At 45.1% G+C, this 26,190-nt stretch overlaps 1 protein-coding gene across 2 annotated transcripts in view; it reads right to left on the reverse strand.

Moving 5' to 3' along the window:
• Positions 1 to 26,190, reverse strand: part of NME7 (NME/NM23 family member 7) — a 2,086,428-nt gene that overhangs the window by 587,993 nt on the left and 1,472,245 nt on the right. For both annotated transcript variants that reach the window (XM_069636474.1, XM_069636473.1), the window contains one exon: positions 12,401 to 12,502. In XM_069636474.1, coding sequence (XP_069492575.1) covers positions 12,401 to 12,502 — 102 coding nt within the window. The remainder of the gene's footprint in view (positions 1 to 12,400; positions 12,503 to 26,190) is intronic.

Consider the following 26,190-nt stretch of genomic DNA (forward strand, 5'->3'; position numbering starts at 1 on the left):
ACCAGGTTGGCTAATCCCAAATTCTTGGAGCCATTAGCCGTTTTTGACGAGGAGTGTGCGGTGGAGTGAACCAAAGTCGCGTCTTCTGACGTCTGACGTTCGGCAGTGGGTTTAGACACAGCGTCTGTACTGTCTTTCGACTTTCAGGGCCTGTCGTGTGGCGATTGGGACCTTGAGTGCCCAGAGGACAGGGTTTCTGTGCACCTATCCCTTGACGCCATGTGTGGGCGTTTGGTCAATGGTTGTGTCGATTCCCAGCCCTTGGCTGTGTGTTTAGTGCTGGGGCATTGTGAGTGCTGTCGCCGCCGGGTGTCGTCCCCGTAACAGAGCCGCCAGCTTGTCTTTTGGGGTCGTGGGCTTGCACTTGGGAATCTAAGGTTTCCCTGTCACCTTCGCCGTTTGAAGATGAGGCGATGCTGCCATCGCTGTAGGTTCCGTCCACGTCCATGGCGGTTTCGGCCTGTATGGCGTGATGGGCCAAGCGCTTAGTCTTGCGCTCCTTAAGCGTTTTAGGCTTGAAGAGCTTGCAGGGTCGACAACGGCCCTCGTTGTGATCCTGTGGTAGGCAAAGATCGCACACTAGCTGCTTGTCTACCCAGGGGAATATTTTATTACAAGTAGGGCAGAACTTGAAAGGGGTTCTATTCATAGTTAAAGGAGATGGCAGCCAGGCGAGTAAAGTGAGTGTAAAAGGGTAAATACATTCTCCAATGTCCACCCCCGCCACTCTCCCTACTATTTGGGCCGAGGCCCGCTGCAGCCTTCCAAGGCCGAAAGGGTCCGTCGATGGAAGGTCTTATTCGACGGCCGTCTTCTTCACCACTGTCAAAGATATTAACGAGAGTCGGTGATAGAAAGGATAGGAAGAATTGAAATAATCAGTGGCGTTATGCCGAAATCAGAACCCCGCGATTTAGGGTCCGTCTACGATGGCGGAAAAAGATAATCTGAGGGACCTCGACGCGTGAAGAACCATCGGTACAGTGGATGTCACACTGGGGATAGTATTACTGGCACGCCCTATTGTCGTCCCTTTTTCGGATTTCGAAAACAACTGTAATACTCGGTAGTTTCCACTAGATGTCGGCCTATGTATAGCATGTGATCCAAGCAGATTCCACAAGCCTCAGAAATGTATATATATTCACAAAAAAACATATTTAAGGTGCAGTTAAGTTGCACAGATTTAACGCACCAAACCCTTGAAATTCAGTAGATGTGGGAAGACCATGAGCACATACATATTATAAGAGAAGATATACAAAATGGCATTATCGGGGACATCAACGGGAAAGCGCAAAGTTAAACTGGCCATGACTTCACACATCCACTGAATGTCAAGGGTGCATAAAATCTGCACCTTAACTAAGGTTTTTTTCAGTGAATTTCAAGGGTTTTGTTATACCATAGGTTTGCTATGAGCCACTAGCCATGGCCGAAAAAGTGGCCACGGCCTTCGGCTGTGTCCACTGTACATGTACCAGCAATATGTTTCTTTTCGGCCCACTAGGTAGCCACGGCCGACCTTCGTGTTCACTGGCCAGGGCCATATTGCACCCCTTGACATGTTGCCGCAATAGGTTACCCCACTCAACACTGTAGCTGTAAAATTCCACTTTTATTTGCATTGATCAAATTTTTTGAAATTTTTCTCCTGCCCATAATCGTGGATATATCAGCAATATACTACAAATAACCCAGAATATTGAGAAAATATATGCAGCTATTATACTTGTGACATCCTTTCATTCCCGATCCAGTTTTCAAAAACTGAGACTGTAACAACCATTTCACCGAAATCCATCATGCGAGTCAAAAGTTATTGGCAAATCAATGTTTAGGTTTCCTATGTATGTTGATACTCAACTTAACTATAGTATAAACACACACACAGTATAGTATCAAAATAGCACATAAGCATTAGAACCAGTAAAGAAAAAAACATAAGCAATGCCCAGTATTAGTACGCACAAACACTTTTCTTGAACTCAATCTCCCATCCAACCAGCTTCTAAAGCCTCATTGCAACGTGCTAAGTTATTTGAAACACGACATGGTAAATTGGTACTCCTAAAAGTGCAGTTTAGAAAGACAGCCCTTTATTGCAGTACTAGAAACAATCCACTAGAAAATCCAACAGGCACTTAACAAATAAAAATAAAACATCCAGAAAAATGATGTACCAGTAAAAACCAAGAAAGCACCCTCACAACTGTGCATTTCAAAAGTTAAAATGGCCCCAGAAAAATGGTTCTATGTTGTTTTATCGAAGTGAAATAATTCAATGAACAACTAAAGGTATTGACTGCGTTCCATGCATTCTACCTTCAGAATCAGCCAGGGAAACCACTAGAAAATGTCTCTGCATTCAATATACAGCAATACAATTTCTCAGCAAGTTTTCTTTCAGCAAGTCACTGAAACCTAATTTATCACACCTAAGTGAAAGCTAAAATGCGGACAAATGCTATCACTTTTGTAAGAAAAACGGTTCCCTTCAGCTTTGCACCTACAGCAAGCTTATTCTAAAAGTGTACCTGTTCAATCAAATTTAGAATGAAAATGCGTACATCTGGGTGCAAAATGTATACTAGCCATTGGCTAGTGATACTGGACTCTTGCAGAGTAAGAAATGATACGATGTGTCTGTATGTATAGAATTGAGGTGGCAAGTGACTTTTTTTTATGGTTGACTAGTAAGTAGTTTGCAACTTGAATGTTGGCATCCAGACGTACATTATAAAGGCAACCTTGTTATTTTAACATTACCAAATTAAAGCACTTTACATTTACTAACATTTATTGTGTACTTTCCATGCTATTTAACTAACAAGTTTTATTTCACAGCGAGAACTCAAAAATATGTTTTGCTACTACAACTATGTGCTAATAGCCTTATGGTCCTCAGGCGGGATCATTATATCTTGGGATAATTACCCTTCCCCATCCTATGGTCCTCTGCATGGTGCTATAAATTGGGGGTGCATCATTATCCATTGATAATTACCTCTCCCTCAGTGTATAATGTGTGGCGGGTCGGAAGATGGAGTCGGACACTAGGAAGACATGGTTCAGATCTTTTAACGTAAATTATAAGTAGAAGGCCGAACTTTCCCTATCACTAAAGGGAATAACCTACTTCTCACAAGAAATTAAAGGGGCTCGTCCGTTGTCATGAAGCCCAAAAGAAAATATTTCCCCCGTCCAAACGACCCTATCTGGCCCTGCCACTTATTTCAACTAACTTAAATAGACAAAGGGAATGATTTGTCTTCACCTGGCCTCTCCAGTTCATCCAATAGTCTCTTGTTTTACAACACCTCTTGGTGAAACAGATAGTCTCTGTGATTAATGCTTGTAGCTCCTCAAAAACACCTTTCTCTCTCGTACTTTCTGTGGCCCAATATTTAGAATGTACTCCACTGTAACATATCTTGATACTCAGATTGTTACTGGTAGTTTCTTCCCAGACCTCTCCTCAAGGAGTACATGATCAGGGTTTTCCTTCACCCCTTTCTAAACTTCTAGTAGTATCAGTTATCAGTCTTATAATGTCTCTTCTCTTACTGGTAATACCCCAGCGGTATTGATTCAGCGTCTATCTTCTGGGGTTTTTACCTCTTGTTTGAGTATCTCTTCTCCTTCTGGTTATACAACAGCTGTGTGGATTAATCCCCTCTCTTCTAGGGTTTTCACTTCTTGGTTGACGTTGTTGCTCATTTGCTAACTCGTTCAGTGTACTGGGGAGAGATTCCAACTTCATTCAATAACTCTCTTCCCTCTCTGGATTATTCACGGTTTGCCTCCAACTCCAATCACTGCATTTTATCCCTGCTTTTTCTTTCTTGTGAGTGGGATGAGTTTTCTCTGATTGATAATGATATCCTGCAGGCCTCCGGCTTCTCCCGGCCCCCCAGGAACCTCTCTCTTGATGGGGGCAGAGAGTAGGGCTCGACTGCCACTCGGGACGATTCTTTCTGTCTGCTTCTCGGCTTCAGATTCTCGGAACAGTGTCAGACTCATGCTTCTTACTGGTACTGTGGATTGGAAGCGACGCGCGCTTCCTGAACGGGTGGTATCGGCATTGTTCCTGGGGCGTTCTGCCTACCATGTCCAGCATGTGGTCACACCACCACTGCGTTCTTTGTTCCTCTCGCGGTCCACCCGAGACTCCTCTTGCGTCTGTATATGCAGGTTCTCCAGCATCTCTTATTCATTTTCTCTCTCCAGGGTGCGGGCTCCGCGACTAGCTTGAGCTTTGCCTCCAGCATGCATAACAATGTTAGAGGGCTTCCCCTACATATCAGGCTTCCATCCTCTCTTTCACCACGTCACAGTTAAATATGTGTCTCGTATTAAAGACACAGCTTCCTTTACTGTTGCACTTGGTTTAGTCTTGCATTGCCTTCAGCTAAAGACAAGAATGTCACATTTTTCAGCTGATCAGGTATGTATTCAACTAAATTTGTTTGTCTAAGGAGTTCCTCACAGGACCAGGAGTCCTTGTCACCGAAGGGGGAGTGTCTCCCGGCGAGGCACCACTTGCCTAGACCCCTAGGGAAGGTTTTGCGGAGCAGGATCCCCTAGCCTCACAAGTGGGGGGAGGGTTCACCATTGGGGATAAGGAGAAAATACCTACGATTTGTCACAAAGGCTATATTATTCTACCCTTTTGGGCTCTCTTCTCAATTCAAAATTGGACTATTATAATTCACTGTATGTGGGATTTCTGTATTATCAGCTTTCATATTTGCAGAAATTACAAATCTCAACTCTTTGGGCCTCATTACACGGTAGGCGGTGGACCAAGGTGCTATTAGCACCTTGGTCCATGCCGGTAAAATACCGGCACCGGCCTTGGAGGAAAGGGGAATTACCGCCCTATTCCAAGGTAATTCCCCCTTCCCCCATTGCCCTTCCCTTTGCCATTTTTGCCCCATAGGGCTCTATGGGAATGGGGACGGCGCTAATTACGGTGCCGCAAATTGCGGTTCTGTAATTAGCACCCTGGTTCCTTTGCAGGTTGGTTTTTAACACCTGCTAAAAAGCAGGCGTTAAAGTACCAACCCCCAAAGGGACCTCGTAGTAAGGCGGTAAGGGTTTACCGGTACCGGTGCCCTTACCGGTAAACCCTTACCGCACTACGTGTAATGAGGCCCTTTGTCTGATTTTTAGCCTGACAAAATCGGGCTCTATGACGACCTTGTGTCAATCACTGCAATGGTTAACCATTAAAAATAGCCTTACCTTTAAGATTCTATTCCTGGTTTTGAAAGGCCTCCATGGTCTAGCACTTACATTTCTGGAAAGCAAGTAGCACTTATGCATTCTTACATTTCTGGAAAGCAAGTAGCACTTATGCATATATATATATATATATATATATATATATATATATATATATATATATATATATATATATATATATATATATATATATATATATATATATATATTTTCAGTGAAAATACTTTGTTAAAGGGACGTTATGGTTACGTTGCACTAATAAAAACCTCTGAAATTCAATGAAAAAAGGTTATGAAAGGGATGGTATGGTTACAAGTAAAATGGAAAAATCGCAGAAATTCGCCAGTTAAGGTAAGCTAAGCAACCATAACTCACACCACCACCGCTAAGACTAACACTCAGGACATCACTGATGACATCACAAAAGGTATTGGTGACATCACTGATGACATCACATATCTGTTCCACTTGTTTCTGTTTACTGACATGATTAGGCTAGTTTTTTGTTTTCACCGAAAATGAGAATTTCCAAAATGTAAAAGGTGCTATGTATCTACACATTCATCTTTTTATATGTTCTTAAAGTACTTTCCTTAGAGTTTAATATGAGCTCATAGTGCACATACATGGAGCAACAAGGAGGCCTCAAACACACAATTAATTTGTGTATATGATGATTAACTTTTCATTTTTTGGTGCTGTTGTTTCTTTCTTCCTTACTTTACTTTCCCTGTATGTGTCTCTAATTTGTATTCATTGTGGGTTTTATATGTATTTTTTCTACTAACACAAATGTGTGGTAAGTTTTCAATTGTTACCTATTTATTCCATGTTTAACATTACTCAAAACACTCACAAGGTAGCATTTATTATTTTACTGTCGGAAATTACCAGATTTCATGCTGCAACCATTGCCTATAATGTATGTATGTATGATTAGGTTCCTCTATTAATAACACTCAAATATAATGTTTTGTTTATATGAGTACATTCTTTACATATTAAGTAGTTCACGATAGGTTTCCCAATCACCCCTAACATCCTGTTACCAACATTATAAAGATAGCCCCTTGTAGGGACCGTGTATTAAAATGTATTTAATATGTAATGTAATCAGTTCTGTCACTAATGACTTCTGTGATGTAACTTTCATGTCCTGGGTGTTAGTCTTAGCATTGCACGGTGGTGGTGTGAGTTATGGTTGCTTAGCTTACCATGACTGGTGAATTTCTGGGGTTTTTCGGTTTTACTTGTAACCATAACGTCCCTTTAATGAAGTTTTTTCACTGATATTCATAGGTTTTTATTAGCGCAAATTAACCATAACATCCCTTTAACAAAGTTTTTGCAGTGAATTGCATGGGTTTTTAAAAGTGCATCCTAATTTCCTACAACTTATTAATATCACACTTACCCCAATATAGCAATATTTCTGTCCAATTTAGAAACTTTAATCTTAAAACTCTACCATTCCCCACCTTCTAGCATCATTTTTAACACTTGTAAACACGTTTTGCAACTTTATCTGTGTTCGCCCATGTTCGAGAACGTCTGACAGCATAGTGGACCTTTTCGCGTAGTGTCGCATGACCTTGCGCGGGTGGCATGATGACGTGTTTGAAAATGCATCCGCTCTTTGCGAACGGGTCCATTTGCTTCACGAACAGTTCGGCACTGCATTTTTCAGCTCATCTTGTAACTTTGAAGATCAAAATGTACCCTTACACAGCTCCTACACCTATTCTTACTCATTATCCATTAACAATTGAGGACACAGCACATACTTGGAAGAATATTAGTACAACTGTTATTCATCTTAAAAATGGCTTCAGCTATAGCCATCCCTCCTCCCCAAGAGCCAACACCACCAGCTGAAGTTCCTACAAAATGAAAGAAGTGCAATACTTCAAAAGACAATGAAGAGGACCATAAAGAAGTGCCTACCTCTAGCACCAAGAGAGAATCATGGGTGTGACACTTCTTTACCACTGTTGGGAATGTAGCAAAGGCTAAAGCTACCAAAGTGAAATGCACTGAGTGAGTCGGGGACTACCTGGGCAGTACTCCTATGGGACCACCTTCATGCGCCGCCACACCAAACCCAAGCACTGCAATGCTCTCAGAAAGGCTGTCCTTTCTTAGAAACTAGTAGGCTGTCTTCCCCTATCTCATCTTCCTCAACCAATACTGTAACCACACAGCCTACTTCTGCAGAACACAAAATCCCCACCAGCCACCTTGCAAACCATAAAATAGGCTGTTGATCCATATAGTTTGAAGATAACAGTATTCTGCATATACTGCAACAGATCACACTGCAGGTGGAGGAGCAATTTTGAAGTGCTTTTGAAGCTGTAGTCAAGGAACATGAGAAGCACTGTCCCCCTACCTTAGATGTAACACACGCGCAACACCTGCCCCTGTCCACCTCCTCCTCCATATTTGTGGTTGGTGCACCTTCCCTCATTTCCCTCCCCACCTTACTTTCTGGTCTCTTCTGTAAAAAAGAATTAAATAAAAAACCATTAAAAAATGGTTGCTTTAGGAACCAACTTTCACAGTTAAAAAACAGAACGAATAAAATAGGCTTTTAGACTCCATCCACTTTACATTTGTCAGTGAAGTATTTTGATTCAATAAGATTCTCCAACATTCCCATTAGCATGTCAACTATGCTAATGGAAATAATGGACAATTGTATTCTAGGGAAAAGAAAAAAGCAAAGGAACAATTTTCTGTTCGAAATTCTTATCTCTAGTATACAATAAACACCATAATCCATTGCCCTCTATGTCTATCTACAGTCTCTGCATTCCCCATCTAGCCCATGCATTATTAGAAAACCCAGATTGCACATGGCCACCATCACACAAGACAGCCCTTCTTCTCTTTTTACTATGTTTGTAACAACCCGTCATTGCCTGCTTTAAACCATTTACAGATATATCCACCAATCACTTAATAAAACTCTACATATAGCCTATCAACATATTAAGCTTTCACCCACCAACTGTCACTTAACGTTCTACAAATCTTTTGCATCTGCATTTCCCATACTTATACCAAATAATTATATATAGTGCTCCTATAAATGTACATATGATATGATATATGATTTGATATTATAGGTTATTTATAACGCGCTTAATACCCAGAGGTTTCTAAGAGCGGACCCGGGGATCGAACTTGTGGTGCTCTGCGTCGCTTGCTTCCAAGGTGAGCATGTTGCCCCGGAGCTATCCTGCCGAGAAAGCCGACCATTCTCAATGCGTGTGGATTGTGGGCTAGTCATTGCTGCGTGGTTGTGGCAATGAGTCCGGGATGCAATCCAAATATCTTGTCCCGGTATGGTTGCAAGTAAAAGGTGGTTAATGATTGACCACGTAGGCACCTGGTTCAGCGTCCTCAGTAATTATCTGATGATTAGCATTGTCTCAGTGTGTATGCAGCAGTAGTCACTGCAATCTATTAATACAATCCTGTGCAGACCTTCTAGCTGTAGCCACGGACAGAATTTTAGCCACATGGAAAAGAAATTCCCATTCAAACCCGATTTTGAAAGACTTTAACCACACATTCATTCCGTGGTGGCCTGCCCACTTTAACCCCATTGCCAGTCCATGGTGGTCATAGCCAGTAGTCAGCTTGTCTGGGTCATGGCTAAATGCCATGACTCGTATAATCTGGCCACTGCCCATGGCCACAGGCTATACCTCAGTCAACAAATGTATATCGCTATTATTTGTGCCTACATTATGACACTTTTCAAAAAATAAAACAGACACATTTACAAAAACATACTTTCAGGTCCTTGCCAATGCTCCTTGCTGCAAATCCGTCCATTTTATTTTTTATAAAAGTGTCAATATGTACGTACATAAAATACTCATATAACTTAGCTGCCACTTCACAAAAGCCATTAAGACTTTGAACAAATATTCAAGTTTGGGTCTATAATCGTTCTAAAATCTTTTGTACACATTCGTCAAACTGCAACAAAGTTACAAGCCATCTAAAAATAAAAAACATTCAAATCTGGGTCTTAAATCAGGACCTCCTCCTGGACCTTCTGATTGGTCCAGCAGGATGTATGCGGACCTAATAGGGAAGTGAGTCTGCGGACCGGACCAGATATCACTAATGTTTTTGTACTTACTTTTTGGCCGTTTTTTAAAAAACTACTCGACGGATTTACATCAAATGTACAAAAGCTTTAGGGACCAAGCCGCCAATCTTACCGCAAATTTGGTGAAAATCAGTCCAGCGGTTTGGACTGTGGGCTTGAGCAAAAAATGTTTTCCATTGCATCTATGAGGTAACCCACAAACCCACAAATTTTGGGACCCCCCCATAACATTGCCCCCCCAGACGAAGTCTCACAAAACCGTGCAGAATCAATCCAAGAGGACCATATACTTTTACTGCAAAGTTTGGTGAGGATTCGTCCGGGGGGGGGGGGGGGGGCAAAGTTATAAGCCGCACAAAAAATGCTCTTCCTGTGGGTTGAGCAACTTAGCCATAACTACACGGCCGCTACCGCAGGCCGTGTAATACCTGTTAATGCTCTGTGCTCGGATAATAATGTCTATTAGAGATCCCTAAATCTAACTTTAACTCTTTCAGGGAATGCACTCCAAGTAATGAAGTGCTAAATGGAAAAAGTTTTGACCTTTCACAAAACTCTTAAGATGCGGCTTTTCTTGATATTTCATCTAGTTCAGTCAGTTTCTTGACAGTTCTCAGCTTTCCTGGATCATCAGGTTAGCCTTCCACCATGTTCCCAACATGGTGAGGCCTTTTCCTTGACTCAGATGACAGTTTTTATGTCTATTTTTATGATTATTTTTCCCACTAGTTCCCAACGGTCTCTGGACAGTTGGATTCACGGATCAGTTATGACTAAAATCCATCCTCAACTTTTGGGAGATTCATGGTCTTGCTATGGCACTTCAGATTTTCTTCCACTTTGAGACTAGATGGCTGTTTCAGGGTGATCACCAGGTTTCCAGTTAGTTAAAGTTGACAGAAATGTGTTGACTATGGGCCAAAGTGATAGTATGAGAAAGTTCACTTCGCTTTTATTTGCGGTTCGCATGTAGTTGGCTGCATTTGCAAAATGTCAATAGGGATGGCAGCCATCCAATTTTAGTGGCCAATTGCAAATTCTCAGTTTTAACAATTTAATTCAAAGAAAAACATAGGTGGGTCGAAAACAATTGGTGAAACATGATGTAATCACCGATGGTTTGATATTATATGGATATATGTGTACATGAACTGTATACCATGAAACAATCCCTGAAAGAAAAATGCAATACCGAGATGATTAAAAATATACATACTTCGAGCACTGTGCACTTTAAAACAAGTAAAAACAGTACAACAATAAAACATGAAAATTAATTCTGTTAAAAGTCTGCAGCATGTTTATGCATAGTGGATCTGTTCGCTAAATTCCAGCATGCTCTCTGATATATACAGTAATCTCAGAGATGTACAAGGTGTGTACCCCACAGCATCCGTCTCACTGGAGCCTTTGTTCACAAATCCCACAGGGACCCACTCTAGCTTATGTGGCGCCACAGGCTTTTATCTTTAATCACATAGTTGTTCAAATTCACAGGCATTAGCGTCAGATGAACCCCTGGCTCTCCCATGATACCAGCACTACCCTGGCCTATGGCTATGTGGCACTGGACAGTAGTACTCTCTTGGATCTGCGTGTAGGAGCTAGGGACAGGGTAGAACACGCTCTTCAGAGTCTAAGGCGATATCACTTACATCAATCACTTTAGGGGGCTATGCAGCTCTCAACCTGTAGTGCCTCCAGTAGCTCTGAAGTCTCGCTGGTTTGCCCTCCCACACCGGCTTTCCTGGGCTGCAGAGAGCCCTCCTAGCCTTATAGTGAAGTTAGGCGCCTGACTTAATCAGAAAACGCTCTTCTCCCGTTGCAAATGTGTGGCTAATGGCAGAGACCTAAGAAGGAAGATGTATGCCTAGTGTAGAGCATGTGAAGAACATCATAGGTTGGAAGCAGCACAATCTATCCACAGGTTTAGCGTAGCCCACCAAATATGATCTAAAATCCAGCACACTTCTCTTCCAATCCCACCACACTTAACGTGACCTTCAAAGGTGAATGCTGGTTTGCTGTCCTGGTCAAAAAGGTCTGGAACAATCTCCCTTCAATTGCCGTAATTCACCCACACTCATGTCAGTGAGGTGGCTGGAAACAGAGCCTCAGTTTTACAAGGCAGTACAGTGATCAGTACCCAGACACCTATTCGGGGGATTGCCATGCTATACAAGTATCATTCATAAATGAAGGATGGCGCTGATAGGTGTTATGTTGCCGCACCCTGCTGGCCGCGGTCAACAGGGCGCTCTGGAAGGGGCCTGCGCCGAACGCATTGCAGTGAAATGGCCTGCGCTGAAAGGGCTGCACCAAAATGATATGCCCAGCAAAAGCAGTATTTTCAACTTACGTAGGTGGTGCTTTAACGCCACTTTCTAGCCAAAACTAAAAAGTGGAAGTGCAGCAGGGAAAGGTTGAAAATCAATGGAATAATAAAGACCAAATGTATATAATTAAATCATTTCTTTGTTTTTCCGATTGTGAAAGAAACTATGAACTGTGAGGTTCAAGGTAAATCTTGTTCATGTTGAAAAGCCAACATACTCTTTAAAAAGTAGGATGCTAAATACTCAATTTATAAACCCCACCAGGCCCATAGTTTAAGATTTTGCACTTGGCTTGATTGCGTGAAATCAAAACATAACAAAAACTACCATAACCAAACGGAGAAAACCATCCAAACTGAATCAAACAACCTTACAAAAAATAATGTCTAAGCAAATATGTACCCTGGAGCCCCTCGAGTCAACGGCAAACAATGGGACTAAGTGGGCGCACACTTCTCACGAAAAGAAGGATAATGCATACCCTTAAAGCTTTCAAAGGCCATGCTTTCAGAAGCCACAGCATGCGGTTCATTCACATCTGCTGGATATTGCATTCACAAGAAAATGGGTGCATTACTTTCATCCTGAATACACAAATAACAATAACAAAGAACACTTTATCAGCAGCAGTCTGGCTTTCAGCTTTGAGCTGCATGATTGTAAATGCGCTTTTCTTGTCCACTTCACTTACAGGATCGGAGGGGCCGCAGAACTCCCGGAAACGTTTGGGAGCATCTTCACCTCGGATCTCCATTGCAATGCAGGGACCCGCGCATAATTCCACCAGCATATCCTGCGTGAGAACAAACATGCAATGGAGAGATTATAATCCAATCACACATTGTATGATTCTGTTTCAATGCATTTAAAAATCTCAAGGGCTTTTGACCAGGTCATGTGGCGTGATGGGACCCCTCATTTGGGCGGGCACACACGATCACCGAGAACGGCTGCAGATGAGGTCATGCGTCAATGGAATCTGAAGATTGCTCAATAAAATAAAGAGAAATACAATTCCATGTGAAAAGGAAACGATGCACAGCCCTTTATAAATGACTCGGTCTCGGACAGTCAGTGAGAGATTATGGAATTGAAATGAGATGAGATGAGGAGTACAAGTATGAATTTAGGATGCGTGATAGTTATTCAACACTCACATAATTCATTTGGTCTGCACAATGTGTCTTCAAACTATTGTGAATTCGGTTTACTTCTTGCACCGACACCACTTCATGCAGGGCTAAGCATGGGGTGACTGGGAACCAAAAGAAGCCCTGATAATAATGTTCAAAGGTGCCCCATATTACACATTTTCAGTAAGCACAACCCTATTCCTATGAGAACATTTGGAAATGCCACAATAAAGAGGCCCTGGTGGAGAGACCTACCAGGAAATCTCCAGCGTTCCCTATAGGCTAGTCCACCCCCGGGGCTAATTACTGAACAAAGACAAAACACCAAACGGTGAGCAAATGCCACCTCTTTGAGAAATTTGTTAAACTCTTTCCAAATAGCTGAATTCCAGGTGCTATGGAATCTGTTGTTGGCATAGTACAAAATGTACTTTCCCTTCTACCTGTAGCAAGAAGGCAATTGTCTCACAACCAATTTATACTATTGGAACTCACAAACACGCGCTTGCATGCAGCAAAGGCTCACAGATAGTGGGATGTGACGAAGTCCCACATCGTAGGCTAAGGAATGGGACTGAAGGACCACGCGGGCCAGTGCCACCAGCCCCTTTGTGAAGTAGGACTCCGAGGAGGGTGATGAGGGCATCCCCCTAGACTCCTCAGTCCATCCTTAGGCGGCTTGGCTGAGAAAAACACCTAGTTAGATGGGAGGGGATCCTTGTAGAAGTTATGGATGGTCCAGTGTTCCACTTAAGTCACAGAACCCCGGGGAGTCCATGAGAGGTAATATTGCTGACTCCAAAAAGAATGTACATGATTATTGGTATGAAACACAACAATGCTCAGGAAAGAGGTTGGGGTTGGCGAGCCACGGACCTTCTCCTATGGGTGTTCATGGAGATCAGGGTGTGGCACACAGAGCTTGCAATGCCCTATGCATGTAAAAGAATAACACGCTTAAGAAACTGGGAAAGAAAGACAATAATAACATAGGGTACAGACAAACAGAGCTGGGTGGCCTGAATTCAGGACAGCACCAAGACTTAATGAAACCTCTGGGTGCTGACCCGTGTTTGACCCTGCTCAAAGATTAGCCCTGCATGGTAGATATGTAGTATTTAAGAGAGCACCAACAATAGTAGAGCCAGCTTTTGGTTCTGGGGGGGTGGATAATGGAGCACCAGCTGGAGGCTGGGGCGCACGGTCATGCACTGGGCATCAGGAGAGAGCAAGTTGGGGGGGTGACCGCCTCCCCTTCCACCACCCTGCTACGCCGCTGAACACCAATCATACTGCCTTCATGCAAGCAATAGCCAGCTGGCAATCATTCATCCCTTGAGGATTTAGTCGGTTGTTATGCAGATGGATAACATAGGACAGGAAGAACAGAGGAGTGTGAGATTCGAAAGCTGAAGCTTTGAGGAAAAGGGTGGTTTGTGGTGTAACAATGAGGATGAAGTGGGAGAAAGGAAGAACTGTAGGTGTCATGTGTTCCAGCGCTCCGGGTTGCAGTGGTCTCTATGGCAACGCTGTAAGCATGGTCACTTCCATGATGGTGCCCACAAGCCCCAGCGTTCCGCTTACGGTAGCAGTTCCGCGACTATGCTGCCATTTGGGTAGGAGTCCGAAGCTCATTGCGTTGCAACATCTGGTAACCCTGGTCTAACAAGCTTGTTCCCTGCTCTTCGCTCTGCAGTTCCCTTCTCGTTTCCCTTGTCTCCAGCTTGCCTGCCTTGTCCTGTTCCCGTATCTATTATTCCGGTTGCTGCTGCTTCCACTTCCATGCTTCTTACTCTGATGCTATTCGCCGTGCCTCCCCTCCTGTTCACCCTTACCGTCCGATGATCCTGGCTCCCACATCAGCACAATCTACTCCTGGAAGACTATGGTCAGCTACACATCCTGACCAACATCCACTACTTCATTGTGGAGAAGGGTTCCCCCCCCTGCCCCCAAGAGAGTTTCCCTTGAGGAGGCTTCCGAGAGGGTCACTGCCCCTCCAGTTCAGCTCAGACAGAAGGTGCAGAGGCTCTCTGCAGAGGTTGTTCACAATTCATCAAGCAAAAGAGCAAAGACAAACCTTAGGTACGTCCAATCGCTGAGAGTAGGTGAAGGAGGAGAAAAGCAATCTGGGGGAGCAGGAGTGGAGACCATCAGAAAAGAGTTGGTGATAGAGTTGATAGGGAGCAATCAGGAAGGGGCAGAGCAAGAGCATCAGAAAAAGAAGAGGAAAGGAGGTTATAGAATAAATAAGCAATCTGGAGGAGGACCACACAGATTCCAAGGATCAAGGGGAGAGGAGACATAAAATAATCATAAAGAGGAAGAGCAGAGGAGGTTAAATAAATAGTGAAGGAGCAGCTGATGGCGATAGAGGAGAAGCTGCAGACCACCACAAAGGAGGTGGAGAGGACCAGAGAAAGGAGGGAGAGGGTTGAAGAAGAAAAAGAATAGTGTGATGTGAAATGTTGCGGATGATTGGGTAACATAGGCAGACAGATTAGGGAGTGGTAAAAGACAAACAGGATAATAGTGTAGAGGAGCAGCCAACTGCCTCTGCAGGAAGTCCTGCTCCCCTACTACCTGTATGCTGGAAGCCATAAATAGTGCCATGTTTGACACCAGCAGTTGTGACTATTCCGTGTCGAATCTTCAAGAAAAAGTATTGACTAAGAAAACCCTATCAGATGTATCCCCGAAGAGATGACAATCTCAAAGAGGTGTTCCCTGAAGGAATATGAAAAAGAGAGAAAGAAAGAGGAGTTGGTGATGCCACAAGAAACTAGCATGATGCACAGAGAAGACCGGCTGACGAGGAGAATGTATGGATCTTGTACAAAACTGATAACGAAGTAAAGAATCGAGTAAACTTTCATGTGCGAAACGAAGACTGCACGTGTGAAAAGTACTGAAGAAAATGCAAGCCATTTAATAATTGTACAGATACAGCAATGCAAGTAGACCAAGTGATCATAGAAGCTGGCTATACGTAGTGAATAGACTACAGCAAAGCTGCCATTATATAGAAGCTTGACATCAGTGACACCATTTTTGTAAATTCAGACCATGAAGAGAAGGGCTGAAGACTGTGTTGCAGCAAACAATTAGCTGGGAGCATGGAAGAAGTGAAGAGGGCTGTCTGGACTGGTGTCAAGACTGAAGGCAGCCAGGAACTGGTTATCTATCCTCAATGAACAGTGAACGTAAGAAGCTGAATTATCCCTCGTTAAGGTGCAGTGAAAGAACAACATGAGTGCCAAGTTTATTCATTCAAGACAATTAAATGCTATGAAATGAGTGGAATTGTGGTCTCCTGTCACATGAGCGGAGGATGGGAATAGAGTTGACCATGTAGTCCAGACCTGTTGATAAGCGTGTACCCGTACTCCCTTATATTTCCAGAGACGAGAATACATTGCAGGGCCAAGTTCAAAGACAGTCTGTATGGAAGAAGGCATGTGTGATGAGAGATGATGGGCTATTTGGGTGGGGAGGTACAGTTCAGTCTATATTTAGACCCTGGGTCTGAGCTCACATGCTGCTAAGTGAACCGAATGTTCCACAAGGGCACAAGTGTGCCAACCAATTGTAGAAGGCCATATAACAAAGGGCCTTATAGTTTGAGAGTCGATAGAGTACCATGTTTCTAATAACTGATCAAGATGACTTGCACTAGGGGTAGGCATGAGGTGTCCAGCTGACTGTAGAGACACAACCACAACCTGACTCCTTATAGAAAGTATAGATATTCCCCTTGAGCCAACCACAATCCCCTTAGGTTTTTCTCATTTGCCACGTAGTATGACGTCACGTATGATGTTTTTGCTATATAAGTGTTGTTTTTTATGAAATGCTTTGAGAGAACGGTGTGCGACTTCCGTTGATGTCCTTTGTAACGGCCTGTTTTAGATAATAGATATTAAAACAGTAAATGAAATTTGCTGTCTTCCTGAGTTGTTCTGATTATTGGAATACAGAATTATTCTGTTTTCCATCCACCTGTATGACTCGCTACCTAAATTGAGCCCATATGGTCACGTGGTAGCAGTGGTAGGATGGTTCAGACCCATTGACCTGTTAGCTCTAGCTTTTCGGACTGTCGGACATCCTCCGCCATTTAGCCGGAAGATCGAAGGGTTTCCTGTGGAGAGCAGGCAAATATAAAACGTGCAAGAAAACCAAGACGGTGGCCAGGGTCCCTCTTTGACAAAATCCCCACCTGGTTTCCACAGGTGCTTTGCGGATGGAAGGCGAAAGTGGTCAGTTGGAGGAGGAAACGATACAGAGGGCCTGGAGTCAAATGACCGAATGGTGAGTAGATTGAGGGGAATGGCAAATTAAGGGGACGGAATTGTGGTAATTTAAAAGTAACAGGAAATATTGTGTGGAGATAGAGATAGAAGCGCCCAGAAGCCTGACCTAAGGGGGTCTAGAAGGGATTGTCTCACACTCCAGTTGGAGTCCCTAGGCTACGTGTAAACAGGTTTACATAAGGAAACAATTTAAATCCTGTGACAGGATATTGATTAGGGCGAGGAGAAAAAAGGTGATAAGAGTATTTTTTTAGTAAATGTGTAAAGTCGACTAGTCTGTCTGTCTGTATTTGTGTTGAGTTAAGGTGTTGAAAAGTTATATATGTTGTAAAGGAATTGAAACAAAGTTAAGGTGCTAAAGGGACTATCTAGGGAAGTGGTTGGTACCAATCCAGACAGAGACAATTGAAGAAGATAGAGGCTTGAGCAGCGATTGCTGGAGCATGCTCAAATGTGTTGTTTTAAGAATATTGAGAGTGGTGAAAATATTTTGTAAAACCTGGTAAGTATTGACAGTCAATTGAGACTCGTCAAAATGGGAGACACTACTCTAAATCATTCATGTAAGACATTTCCAAAGCACACACCCAAGCTCAAACAGTATAGTGCAGAATGGGAGAAAGGCACACAGACAAAATGTTCATGCCATGGCCACAAGGGGGATCATTGTCAGACCACATACCACATACTTGCACGCTGCGTAAACGGGGAAGAAATTAGAAAAAAGGCTATCTATTTTAGAGCTTTGGAAATGTACCAGGAAGAAAAGAAAGATCCACCACCTGAGGAGTGGATGCTTAATCAGTGTAAGGAGTAAGGTGTTGAGCCCTCAGCTCCCCTTGCCTCACCTGAAGTGAAAGGCGTTAGCGTGGAAGAAGTAGGATTGTATCCTTTAAAGGAAATGAAAGCAGCAACTGGGTATAGTAATCCCATATATGACCCGTCTGCTTATAGCAGTGACGATAGTCCACTGGCCGGCCTCTCTAGGCCCTCCTCCCTCTCCCCCCTGCAAGGCAAAAATCCTCGGGGTTATCTTCGACTCTGCATTCTCCTTTTCCCCTCACATCTCTGACGTCTCTAAGAGGTCACACTACCAGCTGCACCTCCTTAGAGGTATTATTCCTTTCCTATCCTTCCCCCAGAAGCTTACTGTCTCCAGAGCCCTGGTCCTCTCCAAGCTGGACTACTGTAACAGCCTCTATCTAAATCTTCCTGCCTCCACTCTCCGCCCTCTGCAATTTATCCAGAACAGGACTGCGAGACTTGTCCTTGGCCTGAAGCCCAGGGATCGTATCTCTCCAGGACTGAAATCTCTGCACTGGCTCCAAGTGGCTGCGAGGATTAAATTCAAAACCCTCTGCATTGTACACAAGGCCTTCTGGGGTCTTGGGCCGCAATACCTTCAACTCTCTCTTCCTAAATGTCTTCCTTCTCGAGCTCTTTGCTCATCTGCCTCCAACTCCCTCAGGGTCAGTCGCTTCTCCAAGCAACGAGATGGTGGCAGATCACTCTCTTCGGCAGCGGCCTCTCTCTGGAACAGCCTTCCTGCCGCTCTGAAACTCGAGGAGAACCACCGCCGGTTCCGGAAACACCTCAAAACCTTCCTCTTTGCTTCTGCTTCCTCTCCTCCCCTCCCTTGCTGAATTCCTGACTGAAATTGCACTGGTTACCTGGCCACCCTTTCTGATCTCTGGCCCAGGCCCTGTCAACTGCCCACCTGCACTGCCTTCCTGGCAAACTCTGCACTTGGGGACCATTTTCTGTATCCCTTCAGTCCCCTTTCCAGCACTTTGTCTGCACTTCCTTGCACTTGCCTGTTTTATGTGTTTTTTTATCTTATTTATTCCACTTCCCATGTACTGCACTTTCCCCTCTCCCTTCCCCCCCCCTCGCACTTTTCCTTTCCCCCCTTCGCAGGCACTTGCGCGATCTGAATGACACCTGGCCTAGTAGGATCGTTGTCTGTCCTCCCTTTGTCCGCCCCCTTGCCTCATGGCGCCTTGAAACACTTGTGTATAGGAGCGTTATAAATGCCACATCATATCATATCATATATCATTTCATATCAGGAGAGTAAGAGGAAAGAAGAGATCTTTAAGATCATACAAAGTAAAGAAGAGAAGAGTGAGCGGTCGAACATATCAACATAAATAGAAAGAGATTAAGAGATGGAAGGGGTAAAAGGACAAAGCTGACGAGGTAACACTTGTGCAGAACGAATGGATGGGAGGACAGATATTACTGAAGTTAGATGGGAAAAGCATTGAAGAATTAAGGCAAAGGGAAGATTAGGATGAACACGATGGAAAAGACAGAACGAGAGCAAAGACTGAAGGAAGATGAACACAAAAGAGCAAGGAACGACGAGAACAGAGGAGGAGCGAGAGGAAAAACTGGAGCGGGCAGAGGAGCAAAGAAAGTATGACAATAGGCAGAGATTAATAGAAGATAGGGATATAAAAGAAAGGGAGAGGAGGAGGAAGCGCACAAATTAAGGGACAAAAGGATACAGAGATGAGGAGGAAAGGAGAGCAGAAGTAAGGAGTCAAGAGAGAAGACAAGAAGAGGAAAGAATTAGAAGGAAGATGCAAAAACAAACAGAATTATTTGAAGAGTTAGAACGAAGAAGGAGACAGTGGGACTTTGAAATTATCCTTGTTCGTAAGGAACAAGTAGAGCCAAGCCAAACAATATGATGGGACAGAATAGAAGAGTTTCTTAATGGAACAACATCAGGGGCATCAAGAGTAGCATTAGAAGAGAATTTTGATATAGGAAGTATCGGAGACGGGATCAATAAGGCTCATCAAGTAGCAAATCTGGAACCGGAGGGAAGGGAGATCAGTCCCTAGTATTCCAATCACAAAGCAAATAAGAAAACCCAATCAGCCTCGAGCACGGAGCCTTATCCTTAAGTAGACTGGACTTAGATAAGAGTGAAGGGGTTGAGAGTCACACTAGTTGGGGATTAGACAAGTCAGATGAAGAAGAAAATTCTTCCTTGGGGAAGAGGGAGGGAGCGCGTGTGCCCCCGAGGGAAGCCTGCAGACGGACAAGGAAGTAAGAGGGTCCCATCTAGAGCAACCTAAAGATAGGATGCAGATCCCATAGCTTATCCAGAGCGTCCCAGAGGTCGATTGTATAGTGAGAAGGGAGAATCACTGCCATATGTGAGCAGGTTAAGATCGCTACCAGCGAGGAGACAGACAGGGACGATTGTCCCTGCAATGAAAAGGCCAACAATGGGAGGGTTTACGCAGTTTCCCTTATTGGAAAAAAGGGGAATGAGACCACAGTATATTCCATGACTGCAGACGGATAAGGATAATTTAAAGGTGCAAACTCCCGAGGTGGGAAATGGATATACGAGTTGGAAAAAATTACAGGAGGAAACATACTGGCTAAAGGAGACATTAAGGGTCTCTTGGCAGCTATTCTTAGGGAAAAGAGCAGATGACATATGGAGGAGAGAAGGCTATTCAAGTGTGACAGCACAAAACACAGCACACAACAGAGCGCCATTCAATAATTGTAGAGCAGACGTTTGGAGGACTCTCAGGGTGCAGTATCCCAACACATCAGGTATGGGTACAATTATGACACGTAAAATGAAGACCCTCTTGCTTACATTCATTCTGGATATCCAAGACCGCTGGCAACTTGAAACGCGGGAACCGTGAGGAAAAACGGCTCAGTATTTTAACACATTTTATGTCAGAGATTGCCCAAGCCAGTACAGAGGCAATTGAAGAAACAAGTAGGAAGGGAAGCAAAGCCATGGGCTGAAATACAGTTCACGATAGTGCATCACTGTGGGCTGTTGCAGGAGAAAAACAAGAAGAAAGATGAGGCTAGGAAACTAGAGAAAGCCAAATTAGTTCAGGAGAAGCTGTCGAAAATTGCCATGGAAGTGGCTCCATTGATCAGCGGAGGAGGACTGGGAATGCAGCAAGCAGTGGGTGCATCACAGGCGAATAATCAGTGCCAAATGGACCAAGGAGGGAGTAGGTTCATGCCACGAGTCCGAGGTACGGGATACAGAGGAAGGGGTGGATTCCAAAATAATTAAGGGGGGTTTCAAAATGCGCAGAATAAGAATCCGAATGCGCAAGGAGGATTCAATCAAGGAGGACTAGTCAGGCAGCCTCCCCCTCTATGTTGGACTTGTGGGATGACAGGAAATATTGCACGTGCATGTGGGAGCTACGGGAATGTACAGAAGAACAAGTTACTCTTACCTGGTAACGTTCTTTCGATGGGATGGTCCGACGACGTATTCCATATCTATGACAGGTAATGTCCACAGCTATGCTGCTTCGGAAAATTTCGTTGTCTGCGTCCTGCGTCGATGACGTCTATGTGCCGTCTCCGAGGACCTCCTCCGACGGCCGACGTCACCCGATGTGATAAGTAGGACGCACGACGCCTGTAGCCTCAGTTGTAGTTTTTTCCCCCAGAACGTGTGACACTAGTTTTCTGCCAGTCAGACACAAAAGGCCTTGCGGACCGCAAGCTGCAATCGCATAAGAAATTCTGCAGCGGGGAAGGTAGGGAGGGAGCGATATGGAATACGTCGTCGGACCATCCCATTGAAAGAACGTTACCAGGTAAGAGAGTAACTTGTTCTTCGAGGGGATTGGGCCCTCTGACATATTCCATATCTATGACAGACTCCCAAAGCAGTACCAAGTAAGGATGTGGGAAAAGAATTTAGAACACAAATTTAGCATGCCCAATCAAATTGCGGAATTAAGGACTGCCTTGCCAAAGGCCAGATCCTGCCCTCGGATGGAATCGAGGGAGAAGTGACATACACAAGTATGTACCGATGCCCAGGTGGCTGCATCACAGATGTGACGAATAGGAACACCCCTCTGCAGGGCAGTAGACGCAGCCACTCCCCTGGTAGAATGGGCCCGCAAGCCAGCCGGAGGGTCCTTACCCGCCAAGCGGTAACACTCGGAGATAGCTAAAATAATCCAACGAGACAAAGTCTGTTTCGTCACAGCTTGTCCCAAAAGCTTTCCAGCGTAACCAATGAAAAGTTGATTGTCCACTCTGACCCGGGACATGCGCGAAATATAAAAGCTCAACGCTCTCCTAGGATCAAGCCTATGGAGCCTCTCCTCTTCCTTACCAGGATGTGGAGGAGGATAGAACGCCGGAAGAACAACCCTCTGACTCAAATGAAATTCCGAAACCACCTTCGGAAGAAAGGAAGGACGAATTCTAAGGACAACCCTGTCGTTCTGAAACACAGTGAAGGGTGGCTTAACTGAAAGTGCCTGTAACTCACTCACTCTGCGAGCGGAAGTAACCGCAACCAAAAACACAGTTTTCAGAGTTAACAGTCTCAAAGGGCAAGAATGCAAAGGCTCAAATGGAGCACCCATAAGAAACTTAAGAACAAGGTTCAAATCCCAACCGGCACCAGAAAAGGTGACAGAGGGAACACATTAGTGAGCCCTTTCAAAAACTGAGAAATTAAAGGAATCTTAAAATAGGAACATTCTTCAGACGAGCGCTTAAATATGGACAGCGCTGCCAGGTAACCTTGAAAGGTCACTACTTGCAGGCCGTTGTGGACAAAGGAAAGCAAAAAAGACAGAACCATGGGAATGTCACACACAAAAGGATCCACATTCTTAACTCTGCACCAGTCGCAGAACTTTCGCCAATGGCAACGGTACAGAGACTTTGTTGCCGGCCGCCTGGCCGGGAGCAACACCTCCATCACATCTTCAGGGAGGTCCCAATCCTTATACCTCAACCTTTCAGAAGCCAAGCGGGAAGGTTGAGGGATCTGATCTCTGGATGGAGAACCCGACCCCCCTCCCGTGAGAGCACATCGTCTCGGTAGGGAAGACGACGTGGAGGGCAGATGGACAAGTCGAGAAGGTCCTGGTACCACGTCCTCTGGGCACACGGCGCAGCAATGAGGATCATCCGGGAACTGAACCTCCGTAACCTCTGCAGTACTTGGGGGATGATGGGGAGTGGAGGAAACGCGTACAGCAGTGGGAATGACCACTCCACCTCGAACGCGTCTCCTAAGGCTCCTTTTGGAGGAAATTCCCGCAAGCAGAACCTTTTGCACTTCCGGTTGACAGTGGAGGCGAAGAGATCCACTTGAGGGGTCCCCCCGAAGGGCGAAGATCTCCAGGAGAATCTCCTGAGCCAGCTCCCACTCGTGAGAGATCGTGCTCTGCCTGATCAGAGCGTCCGCCGTCTCGTTCTCGTCTCTGGCCAGATGAACAGCCGAGATCGAAACTTCCTGCTGGATGGCCCAGAACTTGAGCTGCATCGCCTCCCTGCACAGAGGAAGTGACCCTGCCCCCCCCCTTTTGTTGAGGTAGTGCATGGCCACTGTGTTGTCCGTTAGAATCAGGATTTTCCTTCCTAGCACAGTCGGCAGAAAAGCCTTCAGGGCTAGCCTGACGGCCCTCAGCTCCAACAGATTGATATGGAGTCTGGACTCTGACGGAGACCAATGACCGCTGACTGTCAACTCGTTGGCATGAGCTTCCATCCCGTGAGGGATGCGTCCGTCACGATCGTCCCCTCCGGCCAGGGCAGCCAAAATGGGGCCCCTTCATCAGATTGCCTTCGACAGCCCACCACAGAAGGTCCTGGGCGACCGAGGGCGGCACCTGAACTGGGTCCGACATCCTGCCGAAGGACTGAGACCACTGGAGCTTGAGTTCCCATTCCAAAGATCTCATCCGCAACCTGGCCTCTGGCACCAGAAGAATGCAGGATGCCATGAGGCCGAGCAGTCTCAAGAACTCGGATGCTGGGAGAGTCTGGGCAAGTTGAAACTTGTGCACCATCTGCTGAATGTGAAGAGCCCTCACCTGGGGAGGAAAACACAGCCCCAGGGATGTGTCGAGCACTGCTCCGATGTACTGGAGCCGCTGTGTTGGCGTCAAATGGGACTTCTTTAAATTGAGGGAGAAGCCCAGCCTGTGAAGGGAGTGGCAGGTAACGGACAGATGATCAAGGACTTGCTCGGGAGAGCTCCCCCTGATCAACCAATCGTCCAGGTAGGAGTAGACGTGAATCCCCCCTTTCCTGAGATGCGCTGCCACCAGCACCATGAGCTTGGTGAAAACCCTCGGGGCGGAGGTCAAGCCGAACGGCAGGACCCGAAACTGAAAGGTGCATGGTGGTATAAGCGACCCGCCGATGGGCGGAGTCCTCAGAAGAGGACGGGGAAGGCGACCGATGCCGGCGCTTCCGGGAATGCCTCAAAGAGGCAGAGGAGTAGCGAGACCGACTCCTGGAAGGAGACCCACTGGACTTCCGACGATGACGCGGAGAGTCGTCTCTCGAGTCTTCCGTCGAAAGCCCCGTAGACCTCGACTTCCGGGGCTTAGATACCCGACCTACCGACAACTTCTTCTTGCTCTCCCACAGGGCCTTGTCCATGAGCGACTGGCAGTCGACACAGTCCATATCGGGGGCCTCCCCGAGGCACCAGAGGCAGGCGTTGTGCGAGTCTGTGACCAACATCTTGGACCCACAGTCCCCGCATTTCTTGAAGCCCGGACGCGGGGTGGAAGACGAGGTAGACATCGTTTCACAAACAGGTTTTCACAAAAACTGAACAGGTTCCAAGGAACCGAGACAAATACAACAAACTCCAAAGAGTCGAGGCGTACCGAGATTCACAAAGCGAACACATTTGTGAAATAAACGGAACTGAGGCTACGGGCGTCGTGCATCCTACTTATCACATTGGGTGACGTCGGCCGTCGGAGGAGGTCCTCGGGGACGCCGCATCGACGTCATCGACGCAGAAAATGTTCCGAAGCAGCACAGCTGTGGACATTACCTGTCATAGATATGGAATACGTCGGAGGACCCAATCCCCTCGAATGGTCAATTTTCAAGAGGGGGGACAGATTATCTTCCACCATATAGCACACAAACTAGGGAAGGGTTTGCCCAAAATCAGACAGTGTATCAGACACAAGCACCGCGAATGCAACAGACACAGCAACCAGAGCAAGTGCAAATGAATCCAGTGCAAGGGCAGTCGCAACATGCCCCCATGCAGGCACAGCAGTATGCAAACACGGGACAATTACTGACAGCTAGAATAGGAGGTGCCACTGTGGTAGGAGGGAATCCTTTCACAGATATGGGGGTATGCATGTACCCACAATAGGACAGCTCACAGGGCGACTTGATGTGTTAATTACTATCAGTGACACCAGTCCCCCAAGAGGAAGCAAGGTTTTATGTGACGATACTAGGAACACCTTTTTTCTTTTCTAGTAGACACTGAGGCTACTCGTTCATGTATACAAGAGGGAAAAATACCCAATGTCAAGAATTGCCATGAATGATCAAGGGTTCTCTGGAGCTACAAGTCGAGTTCCTTTTACTGACAAATTACCAGTCTCTATAGGAGAATGTGACATATCTGTTGCATTGTTGTATTCACAACAGACACCATTTAACATTTTGGGAAGAGACTTGATGACAAAACTTAACATGATGATTCCATTCACTGACAAAGGAATAGTGTGTTGCACTCCAGGAATACACTACTTAAATGTGGGAAAATTCATACTGGCATTCACAGGGAAAATGGCTCTGCAAGGCGTTCCAATAGAGCCAAAGTTTTTTCTTTATGGAGTAAGCATTTTACTAACATGGTTACCTGGGTTAGTGGGGAAGACTGAGGATACCTGAACAATTCTTGTTTAGACCACAGATACCCATGGATGAAGAGGGGGGACAGACTATCCCTCTAGAGTTAGAAGCAGCCATAGTACAAAGGGAAATGCCGATACTTGAAGGAACGGATGATGAGGGTAGACCATGGAGAATAGTAATAGAACTCGAAGATGGGTAGTTTGACTTTCATTTCTGATGATATGTTTAGAGAAGACCCAACAGACGATGAAGTAGTGTTCTTTATGAGCATTACATATTGGGTTAGAATAGAAAAAAGGGAAATCCCACAAAGAATGGCAATAATGTGGCAGCGCCGAGTATTTTTTGAAGAGGACTTTGAGAAAGAGCCC

This window comes from Ambystoma mexicanum, chromosome 7p, assembly GCF_040938575.1.
Source record: "Ambystoma mexicanum isolate Mex_15411 chromosome 7p, UKY_AmexF1_1, whole genome shotgun sequence".
Classification (NCBI taxonomy): domain Eukaryota; kingdom Metazoa; phylum Chordata; class Amphibia; order Caudata; family Ambystomatidae; genus Ambystoma; species Ambystoma mexicanum.